Source organism: Lycorma delicatula, chromosome 5, assembly GCF_047948215.1.
Source record: "Lycorma delicatula isolate Av1 chromosome 5, ASM4794821v1, whole genome shotgun sequence".
Lineage (NCBI taxonomy): Eukaryota > Metazoa > Arthropoda > Insecta > Hemiptera > Fulgoridae > Lycorma > Lycorma delicatula.
In genome coordinates this window covers 55,370,069-55,387,443 of record NC_134459.1, presented here as the reverse complement: position 1 = coordinate 55,387,443, position 17,375 = coordinate 55,370,069, and the positions used below count along the sequence as shown (strand labels likewise).

Genomic DNA, 17,375 nt, shown 5'->3' with positions numbered 1-17,375 from the left:
ATACTGCTATTTTTTGAATAATTTACAAATGCAGGTTTAACGAGTTGATAAAGAATAGAAATGTTGATGAATACACTGCACAAGCAGTAGCAGATCAAGCCAGAAAATGTCAGAGTGTTCAAGATGGAGCTGGTAATTTGGATGAAGAAGGATCCTGGGGAAATTCGCAATACTTTGTACCCAATGGAAGTTTAACTGTGGCATGGAAAACTGGTTATCATTCTTTTATAAATATGTTAATGGTTAGTCATGAATAAACAGCAAATTTGAATTCTGTATTTCTATATATTTTTTACAATTGTTTAAGGTTCTAGAGGTATTGTTGTTAACTTACAGAAGAAACTAATAAAAACACTAGTCAACATGTTACACAACTTTGTTTGCTGTAATTTGGTTGGTAAATTAAAATACGTTATTGAAATTGTGTTACCATATATAAAGGTTTTACTTAAATTGTAAATGTAAAAGTTTTTATAATAAACTCATATTGATCAACTACCAGTTACAATTAAGAATAGTTTCCATATTTTACTTTTAAATAATAAGTTTAAATTAATAAAGAAAAAATAAATATACACTCTCATGAGAAGTAGACATGTACAAACATGTCTGTATGATGTCATCATACAGACATCTATTGTTGCCTATTACAGGGCTTAAAATCTTATTCAGTCTAGCTTCACTTGTCTATATTGTTTGTTGTGTTTCACAGTTTATGTTGTTTGTGTTTCACAGTTGTGTTTCACAGAATAGTGTTTTGCTATATTTTCAATTTCAATTGTCACAAGTGTCAGATTGTCTCAAGTGACTTTTGTGTCACACGTCACACTTGTCAGATTGATAATGTTTTATCTCATCATTCAGTGAAAAGTTCAATAAAATTAGTATTATTATTGTTATTTGATGGGGGGGAGAAATTAACTGATACAATTGATACAAACTGGTAATCAAGCAGGCTTTTTGTATCAGTTTTTTTTTGGAAAAGACCTCGGAAGAGAACAACAAAAATATGATTTTCTAGGCTTTTAGATATCTTAGATGGATAATTTATTTTAAACATTTAAACACTTACTAGTTTTAAAAAAAAAATTTTGAATAACTCAGAATTATTATTAATTTATTTTTTTACATAATGCACTAGTTTCGATTATTTTTTTTTTCAAATACTAAGATAAGAGAGGAATATATATACAATAGTTTAATTTTATAAGCATAAATTTAAATAATAATTAATTGTTTCTAATAAATAAAATAATTATTTAATTATTATGGAATATTTAATAGAATTAATATATAAAGTAATTAATTATTTACTAAATTTGATACTTTATTTTCGTTATGGTCATCTATTCAAATGATCAAAAATACTTGCATTACTTTTTTGAATTGCTTATAAAACGTGTTATATTACTTTAAATTAACTGAGTTAAATTTTGATTTTATGAAAATCCCTTTCAATCCTCCAAGTAACTTTTATTTTATATTGCTGTTTGTCTGTTTTTTATATCTCAGAATCAGTTTTAATGGCTAATATGATTTTTACAGGGTAAGTATGAAGGTAAAGAGCTACCAGTTGAACAAAAAACAAAATTCAATAAAGTTGTTCAAACAATTAACTGGACAGGAAATGAAGTTGAAATAACATGTGAAGATGGTTCTCATTATTTTGCCGATCATGTCATTGTTACAGTTTCTTTAGGTGTGCTAAAGTTTTCAGCTAAAAAAATGTTTAATCCTCCATTACCTGATAATAAATTAACTGCCATTGAGGTAAGATAATATTATTTAACTGATGTTTGTAAGTCTAACAGAAGTAAATGTGATTTAGATATGAAGAGTTTAAATGTTTAATTAATTTATTAAATAGTTACACCTCGAGAAATTTCAGGTTGTGTAATCAAGGTTATGTAAAGAATTCTGTTTGTTTCCTTGGTTAGGAGGTGATGTGTTAGTTTTATTTATGTCTATTAAAGATGTACATGAGGGAGATTTATCCAGTAATAATCTATAATCTTTGTTATTGAGTTCTATATTTAACTACTTTTGAGTCTTTTCTTTTTCAAGTCTCTTGGATTTGATGTTGTGAATAAAATCTTTATTCAGTTTGAAACACATTGGTGGCCATTGGATTTTGAGTACAATTTAATTTTCCTGTGGAGCAATGAAGACAAGCAAAGATTCAAAACTGAATCAAAATATGTAAGTTTTTTTTATAGATATAATCTTAGATAATGATAAGAATAATGCAGCTAATCTTACTGTTTTTATTGTATTTTTTTTTGTTAAGATCAGTAACACTTAGCCTGTTTTCAGTACAAGATTACAAGCTCACTTACAGCTCAAAATCTTAAATCAAAGAACAAATTTCAGAAACTAGCAAATTTGATTAATTGGGATACCCCACTTTTCAATGTGCCTTAGATGTCTGCAATTTTTTTTTAGCCTGGTAGTCTTTGGAATGTTGCAGTGCCATCTGATGCAGAAACCTGTATATATCAAAACTGGACCCAGAGATCTATGTGTATATCATTTAAGCACAATAAGGGACAGACCAAGACAGTAGCTTCCAATCTTAACATAACATTGCTTCATCTCTTAAAATACAGGAATTTTATAGAGAACATTGGCTAGAATCAAACATGTACTATTAGTAATGCAATATAGTTTATATAATATATATATTTGTAAGGTATATTTTGTTCATTTATTTTCTATAAACACATAATTCACTGATATTTTACTTTTAAAAATTAGTTTTTATCATTACTAAATTGTCTTTTTTTTAATGAACCTAAATTCTCTAATAATTAAACATCACTTCTAAAATATACATAATTTAGGAACAAAATTAATTAATTCATTGTATTAGTACTTAATGAAGAATTATAATATAATAGCTTTTTCCAAAACCTGGTTGTGTAATGAAATTTTTGATAGCGACCTAGTTTGGGGCTAATCATCTCATATTCAGATTTGGGATAAAATATTTATCTGGGGCAAAATTAAATATTTGGGAAAAGAGGTTCTCTCTTGGCCATAAACACGATTGATTCTGACAACTGATGCACTCTCATGCCAAAATACATTATGAATCATTTATTAGTAATTAATCTAAATATTGGGTAACATAATTTATTTGGTTAATATTTATTTTCCCTAAACTCTAACCTCCAGATTATATCTATATTTTTTATTTTATTGAAGGTAATAATTCAATATCTTCCATCAGCCCATTATAATTTATAATTATAATTTATTTATTAAAAGTATGATTTAACAAAATGATTACAGGGTGGATGGGCCACTGAAGTAATTAGTTTTCATTTTGTTGAAAATCAGCCAAGAATTCTAGAAGGCTGGGTAACTGGTGACACTGCTCGTTTAATAGAAACACTGTCTGATGATGAGCTAACTGGTGCTGTTATAGAACTTTTAAACTGGTTTGTTGGTAATGAATATTCTATATCAAAACCCATAAATATTACAAGGCAAGTATTATCTTTACAATTAAATAATTTAAAAAAATATGTATTTATCTAAGAAAGATTAAACTTAAATAAATATTAATAGGAATCATTTAAAAAATCAGAAAGATAGATTATTTTTATTCAGTGAATCTAGTCCGCATACATTCATGGAATCCAAGATGTTTCAAACTGAAGGAACATAAACTTTTTTTATTTTAATAAACTTTTTTTTTTGTAAAAATGTAATTTTACTAGCAGATTTTGAATTTTGTTAAGGACATGAACTGGACTAAAAGAATTAAAACAACAGGAATTACGAATACTCTTTTAAGCTGATGTGCATACTTAGTCTTCATAAATAAAATAAAATATAAAGGATAGTAAATTTCCATATTTTATGAGTAGATATAGATCCAGCCATTGGTTTAAATAAAAATATTTCAGTATTTTGTGAAGTTCCATGATGATTTTAATATACTACTCTGAAGGTCCTATGCTGGATAGTTTGGTCTGAGTTTCATAACAGATACCTATTACTAGTATGGTTAAATGGCTACAGAACACAAAGGATTTTATAAAAATATTATTTGTGTTTTGTCAACATTAGCTCTGTTTAATAATGGTTAGTGCATAATAGTATTTAGTGTAATGATGGCTAAGGAACCAATGGGAATAGGGGAAATATTTAGTATATGATCTAAAATAATAAATATTAAAAATAAAATATTTAAAAAACTAAAACTTGTGATTAATATCATAGATAAAATAGCACTAAAAGATTACTTAGAACTTAGAACTTACAGTCGGAATAATAATAAAATAAATTAATTTAAAAGGAAACATAAAAATAAAAAAATAAAATTTATAAAATTTAACAGTCTGACAGGAACATAAAGGGCCACTCTCTGATAACAACAATAATAAATAACTAACATAAAAATCTAACAATTAACAGAGCAAAAAAAAATTTAATTCTACATAATACATTGATCTGTTGGAGAAATAACAACACCCAGTATAAAAATTTCCTTCTCATTGCCCAGGATTTGTTGAATGTTTGTGGCCAATTTAAATTTACAACATAAGGCCACATAACATATACAATTCACAAGGATGAGGGGCACAATCAAGTGGCATTGTATGCATAGTGGTGCGTTTTCAATAGTAGCTCTCATATGTCCTAACTGCAATTGGCAGAGAACCACTTCCGCTTGATGAACTTTTCTGCATGAAGACTACCATGGCAACACACTTTTATTTGTCGGAGTGTATTTACTACTCTAGCAGTCCACTCACCTTCCCACTTTGCATGAATAGTGTATTTTACACAATTAATAAAGTCTAGCTTAGTAATACAAGTGGTGAAAGATGGTTGACTACATGCGTCTTTAGTAGCAGAATCTGCATGTTAATTACCTGGAATTCCTACAGGGCTAGGGATCCAGGAGAAACTCACTTGTGTGTTGCGGTGGTTCAACTCAGGAATTGCATTATAGATCTTGCTAATGAAAGGATGGTTAGAATACAAATCTTCTAAAGCTTGCCAAGTACTACCCAATTCACTGCAGATAAGGATATGGCGGTATTTTGGGTTAACGATATTCAAAGCCTTATTGATAGTTCAGAACAGTTCGAACAGTTCAGTAGTAAGTACACTTGTAATATTAGGTAGACCAAACATATAGGCTCTGCCATTAACAACAAATGTGCATCTAGTGGTATCATTCTATTTCGATCCATCTGTGTATACTACTGCATTTGGGCTTGTCTTGGACAGAAATTGGTGAAACATTTGCTGAAAGGCAATAGATGGTGTTGATTCTTTATTGTACATGATAAACTCAAAAATAGAATTTATAAGGTTGATTCTCCACAGAGGATATGAACAGGAATACATTGAAAAAATAGAAAGTATGTTCAACATTTAAAAGGTGTAGTATACGTGATATACAAATACCCATAGATGCAGTATAACATGGATGATCTTCATACGTTTGTAAATAAGGATTCTTAAGGATTGTGTTAAAAGCCTAGTGATTAAGTTGCCCTTTAAGACAGGCAAAGTAAGTTGCTAGAAGTTGATTTATTTTAATATATGGGCTGTTCTTGTAATCGGCTCCCCAATTGGTGTTGCTAAGGATGTACAGCACATCTAGAAGTTTGCTACATTTAGTTCTTAATTGTTTGATGTGTTTGACACACATAAGACAGCTATCAAAAAATAAACCTAAAAACTTAACAACAAGATAGCAGTTAGCACTCTATTGAGAAAGATTTGCAGAATGAAAAGGTCCCACAGGTGAAAAAAGACTTCACATTATGTTTTCTCAAATGAAAAGATAAAATTGGTAACCTTGGATCAAGCTTCAAGACGAGATATAGTGTTCTGCAGTAGTCTCTCTGCTGTGGCCGTTGAACAGGATGTAATATATATATATATATATATATATATATATATATATATATAAAAATCATCAACAAATAAAGAACATGAAACAGACAGCTGCACACATTTAATAATACTGTTGATACCTACAGTAAACAAGGGGCACTTAATACACTTCCTTGAGGCACTCCATTCTCCAAGGTGGCGCTATCCGATAAAGAATCTCCAGTATGAACACAGAAAGTTCGGTCATTTAAGAAACCCCTAATAAAAGCAAACATATTGACCTTGACTACCCATTCTTTAAGGGTGTTTAGAAAACCATGTCGCCAGGCCTTGCCGTTCGCCTTCCTGATATCAAAGAAGATAGTGACGAGGCACTGGCGGAGTAGGAAAGCGTTTTGAATAGCTGCTTCCAGTGACACTAAATAGTCAATGGAAGATCTTCCTTGGCAGAAACCACACTGTTCTGGAGATAAAAGGCCACGTCTCTCTAAGTACCGTGTAAGCCTGCAGTTCACCATTCTCTCCATCACTTTGCATAAAATGCTTGTAAAGGAGATTGAGCAATAGCTTGAGGGACGTGCTTTGTCTTTACCAGGTTTAAGTACTGGTATGACAATGGCTTCTGACCAGATGGATGGGAAGACTTGTGTGGAGAATAAACCATTATAAATACACAATAAATGTTGTAGCGCCGAAATGGGAAGGTGTGAGAGCATACTGAGATGAATGTTTTCAGGTTCAGGGGAGGTGTCACATGAGTTTTTTAGTGTGTGACAACTCTTTAAATGCAAATGGAGCATTTAATTCACCAACCAAATCACCAGCGTTTAACGATAATACTTCCATCTGTAAATTGTACCTCTGAAATTCATTAGTGTATGATGAGGTAAGAGATACTGAATGGAAACAAGTTAGCTGCCACTGCAGAAGAAGATGAAAGGAGTTCTTCGTGGATGAGTCCGAGAATAAATTGTTTCGATGATCCGCAAATTACTTGGAGCTTCTTCCACACTGTAGATGTGGGAGTAATATGTGGGAGTGTATATGTAGATGTGTATATGTGGGAGTAATATAAGATGGTGTCCACATATTTCGTCCATGACTTCCTCTTAGCGTCTAAGAATACCCTTATAGTATAAATTTAGATGTTTATTTGTAGGCCTGTGGTTAAATCTGTGCAGTGCCTGCCATCATTTCCTAAAAGTGTTTTGGCAGTCATCATTCCACCAAGGGACGTCTAGGTTTCCAGATGTTGAATACATAAATGTGGAATATTCTATTGGCATGTGATCCATTGCAGTTTGCACATTTTTCATATTTTTGGTAGTTAATATCATTGTGGTCTTCCTTTACATATCGAGCACATATCTTAGTTTTCAAGCAAGATGTTGTAGTGTGGCCACATGCTTGACATTTGAAACATTGTCGTGGTTGGAAATGAAAGGTTGTACTCAAACTAGCAGCTAAATTTTATTTTTTCCAGTAGTACTGGAAGGCTGAAAGTCAATATAAGGTTGATTCTTCCATTCTGCTTTGCCATTTTATTGTACGTTTCACTTTTACAACTTCTTGGGAACGAAGGTCATCAGCTATTTCAGTGACGTCCATATCCATTAGATCCGGCTAGTATTTAGAGTGTATTTAGTATTTAGAGTTTTACACTTATATGTATACCATGTGTGTGCGTGCATGCATGTATGTTCCAGTGTTTGCGGTAATAGTTATACCAATAAATATTTATGAAAATGCTATATTAGGTAGATGCTTCCCTTATAGCCCACAATAGCTGTCTCTAGATAATGCATTTTGGTAAAGACTTTAACTAACTTTTATGGAGCTTATGAAAATATTTCAAATAAATAAAATGTGTTAAGTATTTTCAGTGATCTCACAGAAAATAATCTGTAGGATCATAGAAAAATATAAGGATACTCCTTTAGTATCCATACTTACTATGTTAACCAAGGTACATTTTAGTTACAAGTTTACTGGAACACTTTTAACGATTATTAGTGAAGTAGTAATGTAAAAAACAATTGAAAACTTTCCTCACATCCCTTCTCACCACAAAATATACATCCCCTCACCCCTTCTTGTAAATTTAAAAAAAAATAAATTTTTCAGAATTTTTATGTTCAAAATTTTAAATTATAAATATATAGAAAGAAGGGTAGAAGTCAGAGGGGCAGCCTCTTTTTTACACCTTGATGTTGTATGAGATTTAATTAAAAAAAAAACAAAAAAACAAAAGCAAAAAAAATATATTATGACTACTTACATATTTATTTAAAAAATGATGTAATAAATAATAAGTACATAAATAAATAATGCCCAACTGTTAATATATTTTTTAATTTATCATTACAGAAAAGATTACATAGTAACCTAAATGCAAATGCCAGGAAGTTTAATCAAAATCACTGATAGCTGTTTATCGTTACTCGTTATGGACTATTCTAGTGGGGCTTGTGTACAATGAGCTGGTATTTTATACAGTCTGTCATCAGCCTCAACAGACTATACAGCACATTATTCTTGAATATAAGGCCCCTGAGTTGAAGCACTTCCATATTTTTTGGAGGTATCTTTCAAGCAGTGTTAGCATTTTTAACATAGTTAGGAAAGTTGTGGCAAGTATTCAAGATGCAGAACTGATATGATTAGCTTTGTTTTTCTAGGAGAGCTCACAGCAAGTCTTATGTATGAGATAGCTTGGGAACATGTTCTGGCTTTTTCTCCAAAATAAAAAAATGTTATGATAATGACAATTTTTAACTTTTTTTTTTATTTTTACAATAAATATTTTTCTCACTTAAAAAATGATATGTCCTTAAAATTTATGAAATCCTATGATATAATTGTTTACTTGTTCATATTCATAACTGCTTGTATTATAGGTCACAATAATACCAGTAATACACACTATCCATTCGTATTTAACTTCATTCTACATGGAAAATTCATAACTGATCAAACTGTAATATTTAATGGATTCCAATGAATAAAGTTAATATTTTAAATCTAAGTTATATATACGTATGTATTTTACATCTAACTATTATATTTTCTTGTTATTTATCTTTACAAATATAATCATATTTATTTTTATTATAGATCATCTTGGGCTAGTAATCATTTCATTCGTGGATCATACAGTTTTCGGACAGTAAAGAGTGACCGTTTAGGATATTCTGCTTCTGATATTCTTGCTGAACCTCTTTTGTTCAACAAAACAAATCCGGTAAATATAATGAGATAGTAATTGGTGAATGTGTGTTTTAGTTAACAAATAATTGAATTTTACAGTAAAATCGATAGATAAAAATAAAATAGGAAAAAGTTTTCTATCTTATTGCAATCAATATTAAAATATTTTTAAAAAAATACAAAATAAATCATTATTAAAATGTGTTAATAAAAATTATTTGAGCACGTATTTATGCATATGATAAAGAGTAATGCAGAAAATTTAGAGTTTTTTATTTAATTAATTACCATAACAATATTAAAATATTAATCAATAGAGTAATATTTTGAGATATGAGTAATTATCAAGACGTTCTTCAGTTTCTGGTACAATTTTATTGTAATGTGGAATCTCTGCACTGTTATAATGGTGTTCGATTTATAAATGTTAGGAAGTCCATTAACGTAATAATATGTTTTTTTTTTTTTTTAAGATAGTGTATTCATAAATTTCATTTCTAATATTTAAAAAGCATAAAACTAAACTACCTCTATAAAAATTGATATTTATTAATTTATATTTAGCTAATTTATCTCTACTATTTTGATTATAACATTAAGATATTATTTAATTTGAGATTTATTCTCAACTTTGTATCTTATGTATAGTGATATTAAAATTTCATTGTCATCATTTACATAAAGAAAAATACAGAACTTCTGTAAAGTGATGATAACACTTATCAGTTATTTAACACTTTCATGGTTATTAATTTACCATATGCTATACCTACCCTCCTTTTTTTTATTTTTATTCTTGCTCACTTACAATTCTGTTAAACAGAAAAGTAATATTTCTTGGATCTGAGGAAAAAGGATATCAGATTAATTTGCTTTGTGATCAGGTTTGCTGTTTGGAATAATATGATGGATCCTTTCACGAGGTATTGCAACCTTACAAAGAATGAGGTGTCTTGGAAAGGGTATAATAATATACATTTAATCAAATATATTATTAGTATAATCACACCTTGTAGATCTTTTACTGTGCTCATAATAATGTTTTCAATTATGACTACAAATAATGACTCATTAGTTATTCCTGAAATACATAATATATTATGAGATGAAAAAATATTAAAAAATTAACAAAGAAATAGAAATAAATTTAATAATATTAGATCTGAAAAATGAAAGAAAAATTCATTGCTGTTTGATTAAACTATATTTACAGTACACTAATTGTTGAGGAGGTTAGACTTTACCCAACTGGCACTTCAACCATAATATTTATTATACAACTACTGTGAAGGAAACTGAGTCCCAGATATGATCTGTAGATATCCCCTACAGATATCAAAATTCCACTGGATCTTAAGGTCATTGAGAGAACCAATTAGGCTCAGATATGCATCTGCAGAATAAATAATGTGGAAGAAGAAAACTGTATAAATAAAACAGGTTAATTGTGAGGAAGGATGGTCTACCTGTTAGGGTAGTATAAGTAGTCAATCGATTAGCATAGGACAAATTCTCAGCATTAAAATAGAAAAATTAACACCAATGAAATAAGAAAAATTAATGAATGAACATTATTTTTTACATAATTTATTGTTAACTAGAATGATATCAAACTTCCTTAATAATAATAATTTTAAAAACTGGCAACCAATGTTTGAAATTAATATTAAAGACATATATTTATTTTTTTAAAAATTAACTAAGAAAAACAAAAAGCAATTGTTATGGAAAAAATGTAGCTTGAAATTTTCTGAGATTTTACAAGTTTATAATGTTTTTTTGTGTAAATTTTAGACTTGTAATTTTCCTATTTTTTCAACTATTCAAAGATCTCTTAAACATGTGGTGTATAAACTAAGCAGTACATTCCTCTATGTCATACACTAAGTTACAAGGGTATGAACTAAACCAAATCGAAAGATACTGCTGAAACATCATATGTGGTTTTCCTTTGAGTGGCGCATAACATGCTTTATTCATCGCAATCATTTAATACCAGTGGTATACATCATTATAAAAGGCTAGGTGTCAGTGCACAATAAATATAAAATTGCTATTTCCATAAACTAGCAGCCATAAACCAATGTGGGTTCTGTTTCATTTTCTACCTCTCTAAAACTGCAGTTGCTTTAAAGATAATAACTATTATAAAATAATGATTTGTAAATATAATTACAAGAAAAAAAATTAAAATATACATTCCACAGCTTATAAAAAATAACATTTATTAATAATTATTTGAAAGAGTGGATACTTTTATTGATTTCTAGAAAAATAAAATTAGTGCCATTAATGTATAGTGTATCTAACTAAATTAAATGATCTCAAATAATAATTTTATCTGTCAAACCATACATTTTCATTACTAATTTTATTTTCTCTTTTATGATAATTATTTATCCCTTGCACAGTTACTAATTAAGTTACAGTGTGCTACCATTCACCTGAATTTATTTTATTCACGTTTACATTTATTTCTATTACACAGAAAAATATTGTATAATCACCATTTTTCTAGGTTGTTTTATTTGCTGGAGAAGCTAGCAATGATAAATCCTTTGCTACTGTACACGGAGCTTTAGAAACAGGTTGGAGAGAAGCTGCAAGAATTTTAAATTTTTAATTATAGATGTATAAAATGTCTACCTTAAAGATACCAAACATTTTAGGTTATAAGATTCTGAAATTTAAAGGTTCTGCAATTGATTGAGAAGAATCACAAATTTGATAATTAATATTTTTTTGAAAAATTCTTAGCGAGTTAAATTTTTTTTGTAATTTGTTTCATTTTATAATTTTTCTTTAGGGAGTTATGATTTTGGAATCTGTAATATTCTATTAGTCTATTTTTGTCCAATAAAATTTACTGAATATTTCTTTCAATGTTTATTGTACATAAAATTTAAATAAAGAATGAATGCCAAGAATATGTGTATTTTATTTGTTACCTGTTTGTTTTATATAACCATTTATTTTTTGTTAAATATTAAACAACTTCTTATCATCATTACATTTTTATTATTGGTTTGGACTCTAGTTATTTTATCCTTACATCATATCCTTTATTTCCAGGGTTCTATCCTGAGAAAAATATCAGACTGCAATATGTCATATTATGGGTCCTGTCAAGAATCTCATAATTGTTAATTCTATTTTTAAAAAAAATTCCAGTAACAAGTTATACAGAATGTCAAAATAGTGTATACTGCACAAAATTTCAACAGTACTGTGCAGTAATGCAAATTTGAAATAAATTCAAAAAGAATATTTACATTTTAGTATTTTTTCTTTAACTGACACTACTCTTAAGATTAGGTGACTTATTAAAGCTAAAATATAGAATACAAAGCAAGAAATGAGGCAATCCTGAGGATTGGTAATGTAGGCGATACCAGCTTATAATTATTTATCTTTAAATAACTTTCTTGTTATACAAAATATGGAATATTTCTTTATGGGGTCTTAGAGGAAATAGCCATCAATCTTAAATTATAATTACTATACGTGTAGTTATATGAGTATTGGCCACTTTTGATGTAAAATATTTCAAGAACTTCATGAAAATATAAATATCTCAGTGGATGGAATCGTTTCTCCCTAAACAAAAACAGTGAGGGATCATACGAGATTTTTTAGCTGTTGTCTGTATTATAAATTTCTGACCCAACATAAGTGGTTTAATTTCTCCCCATACCACAATCCCATACTGAAGTCTTCTTTGAACTAACTCATAGCATAACATATTTATTACGCATATTCATTACGTGGGCATGAGCCACTTTTCATCATATGCTGTAAATTAAGTATAATTTACAGCATATGATGAAAAGCTCTTTTCTTAAATGTGTAATATGGTAACTCCAGTTCAGTTGGGAGTCTATTGTTATGCCAAGATATTTGACAGACAGGCTTCCTCAATCACTCCATATCCACAAGCTGCTGTTGGGCATCCAATAGTGTGCATTTTGAAGATTAGTGGCTGGTCTACATTTGGCCTTAACTTATAGGAGGGTAGTTAGGTTTTTCATACATTTAGACCATATACCCAGTGCATTTATATAAAACCATAATTACGTTTTTGAAGGCTCGCACACCAAATACAAAAGAAGATCCCTATTATCTGCACTGTAACTCAGCGCCGTATCATCAGCAAAAGCTGTGAGCTTGCCATTCAGTTTTCCTTCACACAGGTTATTGCTGAAAATTAGGAATAATTCGGTGAGAGACCTGAAGCCTATAGTATCCCACATTTCATTACACCATTGGCATTCAATGTGTCCAAAATATGAACTTGTTGAACCCTCTTTGACAAAATGTTTGTGAACCAATCACTGCAGACCACTCATACACCAGCATTATTCAGTTTATTTAAAATAATATCGTGACTTACCATAGTATTGAATGCCTTCCTTATGTCAAGGAAGTGGCTTGCAGCCTTCTCATTATTATTAATCCCCTCGTAAATAGTTGCCAGATTTAACATTGCTCCTCTGTCTGAGCTCTTTGTAAATCCAAATTGCTTTTTACTAAAATAATTAATTTTTGTAAGGCAACTAGATAGCTGTATTCTTACAAGTTTTTCAAAAGTCTTTGCAAAGACAGGTAGAAGAGAAATCAGTCTATAGTTATTTTGACAATCTCTGTCTAACTTATGTATTGGAACAATAATGGTTCTTTTTCAGATACTGTAACCCCTTTAGTCATGGTAATATTATAGATAAATGCTAGGATTTCAGAGATTTATTCAATTACTACCTTAAATGATTCAATTCTAATACCATCAATACATGATGCCTTTTTCAATTTTAACAATTTTAGAATATTTTCGATTTCATATGACGACTTGGGAAAAAAGTACATTTAAGAAAGATAACCTTTATTTTGACCAAATAATAAAATATACTTGATGAAATTTTTTTCATCTAAATCTATGCTTTTATCAGAAAACTCATTAATTACATTAAAAAATTGTCATTAAATATGTTAACTATTTGTAACTTATCAGTTGGTCACAATATTCCTGTTTTTTTCTTTAACTTTTGTATTTCTCTTTGTTTTTTAATGTAATCTATCAGCTTATTAATTAATTTCCATCCTTACCTGTTGTTTCTTTTACATTTAAAAAGGTTTCCTCATAGTAATGGTTGCAAAATCAGTTTTTAATTTATTCTGGAATTTCTTAATGCATAATGAATTTTTTCCAATGCAATTTAATAAATACACATACAGTAGGTTGAACTGATAATCTCAATCTTTATATAAAAAACCAGCTGAACAGATGGTGATAGGATAGAAAAACATGATGATACTTATGTTTCAAACAGATTCAACCAGTGGCTGCAAATCACATGTAATGATAATAATTATGTCATAAAGTATGTTTAATAAAAGAGTCCTGCTAGTTTTTAATAAAAATGGAAGGAAAGTAACCTAAGGAAGGAAAATGGAAGGAAAGTACATGTACATAGTACATTGGAATTAGTACTAATTCCACAATCCAATCTTAAATATAAAATTAATATAATATATATATATATATATTTTATTTTTATTGAAATATATAAAATCTATATATACATTTATAAAGAAACATTTAACCTTTCTTTAAAAAACTCAAAATTGTGGACAGAAGAAAAACAAAGTAGAAATTGTCATTTTATAAAACAACATTTTTTTGTTCATTTTGATATGTAGAATCTGAAATCCTGTAGAAGCCAGATACACTATTCTGACATATTGTATACACTGTTAGTGAAAATAAATGTGTAAGAATAGGAGCAGAAAATAATGAGATTCCTGATAAAATGCCCTGATTCTTAATCCCCTTATAACAAGATTTCCAAGGGATAGAACTATGGAAATGAAGGGATGAAGTAAGGATAAAATAATAGGAGTCTAAACCAGTTTATTACACATAAAATAATGATAAAAAGCTATTTAATATTTAAATGAATATAAATGATTGTGTAAAATTTAAGTTCAACAAAGAAATAAAATATACACATTCTTTGAGTAAGTTTTTATATTTAAATTTTATTTAAAACAAAATACTGAAAGAGATGTTCAATAAATTAAAAAAAAAAAAAAAAATAGTGTGTAATAAAATCACAGATTCAAAAAAATATTCCTATCTAAAGAAAAATTATTGAATTTAACTTTACAAAAACGTTTATTCCTAAAATCTAAAATTGCAAAAAATTTTTCAATTAAATATTAATAATTGGCGTTATGATTCTTCTTAACAAATTGAAGAACCTTATGATTTCACATAATCATTTACAAGTTTATTAGAATTTAACATTTCTTGTAAGTGGATTTTTAAATCTGGCAGCATTTTTTAAGCCTACCATTTTATGCATAAAAATAAACAAAATTTTAAATCAAATGAAATTAAAACAAACTTAAAAAATTAAGCACAGTTAAAAGTATATAATAAAATTTCTTTAACTTTTTACTTTTGAAGTGAGCCAAACGTTATTAACCTGATAATAGTTTTTAATTTTATAAAAACATAAAAGTTTAAATTTAAAGAAGAATTATTAAAAACACAGTGGTTAATACCTCTTGGTGGGTAATTTTTACAGTTTTTTTATTTTTGATTTAATTATCCCAAAAATTTAATAGATAAATAGTATTTTTCAATATAACATGGCATAAACAACTTTTTCTTAAACATTTTGGTATATTTATGGTAGATATATTTTATAGTTGTAATTATAAATTTAAAATTCTTGTTGCTTCTCTCCATCCAGTTTCTAGACCTCCTTGTACTGAAGCATACGATTTCTCACTTGTAGCTTCTCCAGCAAATAAAACAACCTAGAAAAACAGATGTAAAGAATTAGTTTGCGTAATTATTATTTAAAAGCTAAAGAGCAAAAAATGACATAAGTAATGAAAAAGTAGTGGAAATTATCATTTGAGATTACTTAACTAAAATAGATGTTATATTAATGCCACTAAATGGTGTTTTTCCTATAAATCAATAAATGGATCTACTATTTTCAACTATATAAAATTTTGGTGAGCTACAGGAAGTATATTTTAATTAATTTTTTCTGTTTAGATGTACACATCATAATTTTATAATAGTTATTACTTTTAAAGCAATTCCACTTTTAAAAAAGTAGAAAATAATACTGTACCTATATTGGCTCATGGATCTTACTTTTCGGAAATAACAATTTTATATTTAAATTATTGTAATCAAATAGGCTTTCATATTGTACACCTTATCTGAAACAATTTTTATAATACTAGATGATTAAGGTATTAATTTTTATTTTCAAATGACTTACATAAATAAATTTGCTGTTTAATTTTGCATGAACTTTAGCTATTCCAAGAAATAAATAATCTCTCACCTATCATCTTCCAGAAAGGATAAGTATAACTTTATGTGTAAAAATATTACTACTGTAAAGAATAAATTTTCATGTGCCAACCATGTAATGAATAAGTATCAGATGCGAAACAGGTGAATTAGATTTTTTCTATTTTCTTTTGACTGACTGACTCTGATCAACTCACAGCTCAAATTTTTTAACCAAGGTAGGTGAGTTTTTCTGGGTACACTGATTTTATTATATCAACAACCACTAAGGAAATATTTCATTAAACTCCATTTATAACAGGTTGAAAAGGGGGTTGGAGCAATTTTTTTAGTGAATATTCTATATTTCAGAAACCAGAGGTGTTACTGTCAAGAAGACTGATATTTAGATTTCTCTTTGAGAAAAAAAGGCATGCATATATTTCACCTTTTTCAAAGATTTAATTTGGGGGCAAGAAGGCAGACCAAAAATTTATATAAAAATTCTAAATCTCAACAATAATGAATATACTCTAGAACAAAATTATGGTCCACTTTTTTCTTAAGTAAATATTTATATATGCATACAAAAACAAATTATATTTTATATTTTACTTCCTATGCTGTCTATTTACGAATTCAAAAAATATAAAATCCATACTATAAAAGATAATATTTGTACTAAATTTTATTTTATTTATGATTAAAATAAAATTCTTCTGTTTTGCTTTATTATATTGACAATAATATCATACGATTGAATTAATGTATTAAATATAATTTTTATATCTAGTATAGAAATTATTATTATTGTTATTACTGTATTTTTTTTAAGTTTTAGGGCATCGACTACCGTGGTATTTAGCCTCTTACATCATCAAAGAAAAGAAAAAATCTTTTTCCCTTCCAGATAAAATCAATAGTAATATAGTCTAAAGTATACTATCTTGTCATGACAGATCATCCAGAAGTTAAAACTCCAAATAAACACAAGAGG

General features: G+C 28.3%; 2 protein-coding genes across 3 annotated transcripts in view; one reads left to right on the top strand and one right to left on the bottom strand.

Moving 5' to 3' along the window:
* Positions 1-12,010, top strand: part of LOC142324963 (spermine oxidase-like) — a 28,700-nt gene extending 16,690 nt beyond the window's left edge. Inside the window, exons 4-9 of one of the 2 annotated variants that reach the window (XM_075366134.1) lie at positions 35-242; positions 1,546-1,770; positions 2,065-2,199; positions 3,340-3,488; positions 8,974-9,100; positions 11,585-12,010. In XM_075366134.1, the coding sequence (XP_075222249.1) occupies positions 35-242; positions 1,546-1,770; positions 2,065-2,199; positions 3,340-3,488; positions 8,974-9,100; positions 11,585-11,689 (949 nt within the window). In that variant the 3' untranslated portion in view covers positions 11,690-12,010. Of the gene's footprint in view, positions 1-34; positions 243-1,545; positions 1,771-2,064; positions 2,200-3,291; positions 3,489-8,973; positions 9,101-11,584 lie in introns of both variants that reach the window. The other variant, XM_075366133.1, reaches the window with a different exon arrangement.
* A 2,976-nt stretch (positions 12,011-14,986) lies between these two features.
* Positions 14,987-17,375, bottom strand: part of LOC142324962 (spermine oxidase-like) — a 28,290-nt gene continuing 25,901 nt past the window's right edge. Inside the window, exon 9 of the mRNA XM_075366131.1 lies at positions 14,987-15,885. Coding sequence (XP_075222246.1) covers positions 15,781-15,885 — 105 coding nt within the window. The 3' untranslated portion in view covers positions 14,987-15,780. The remainder of the gene's footprint in view (positions 15,886-17,375) is intronic.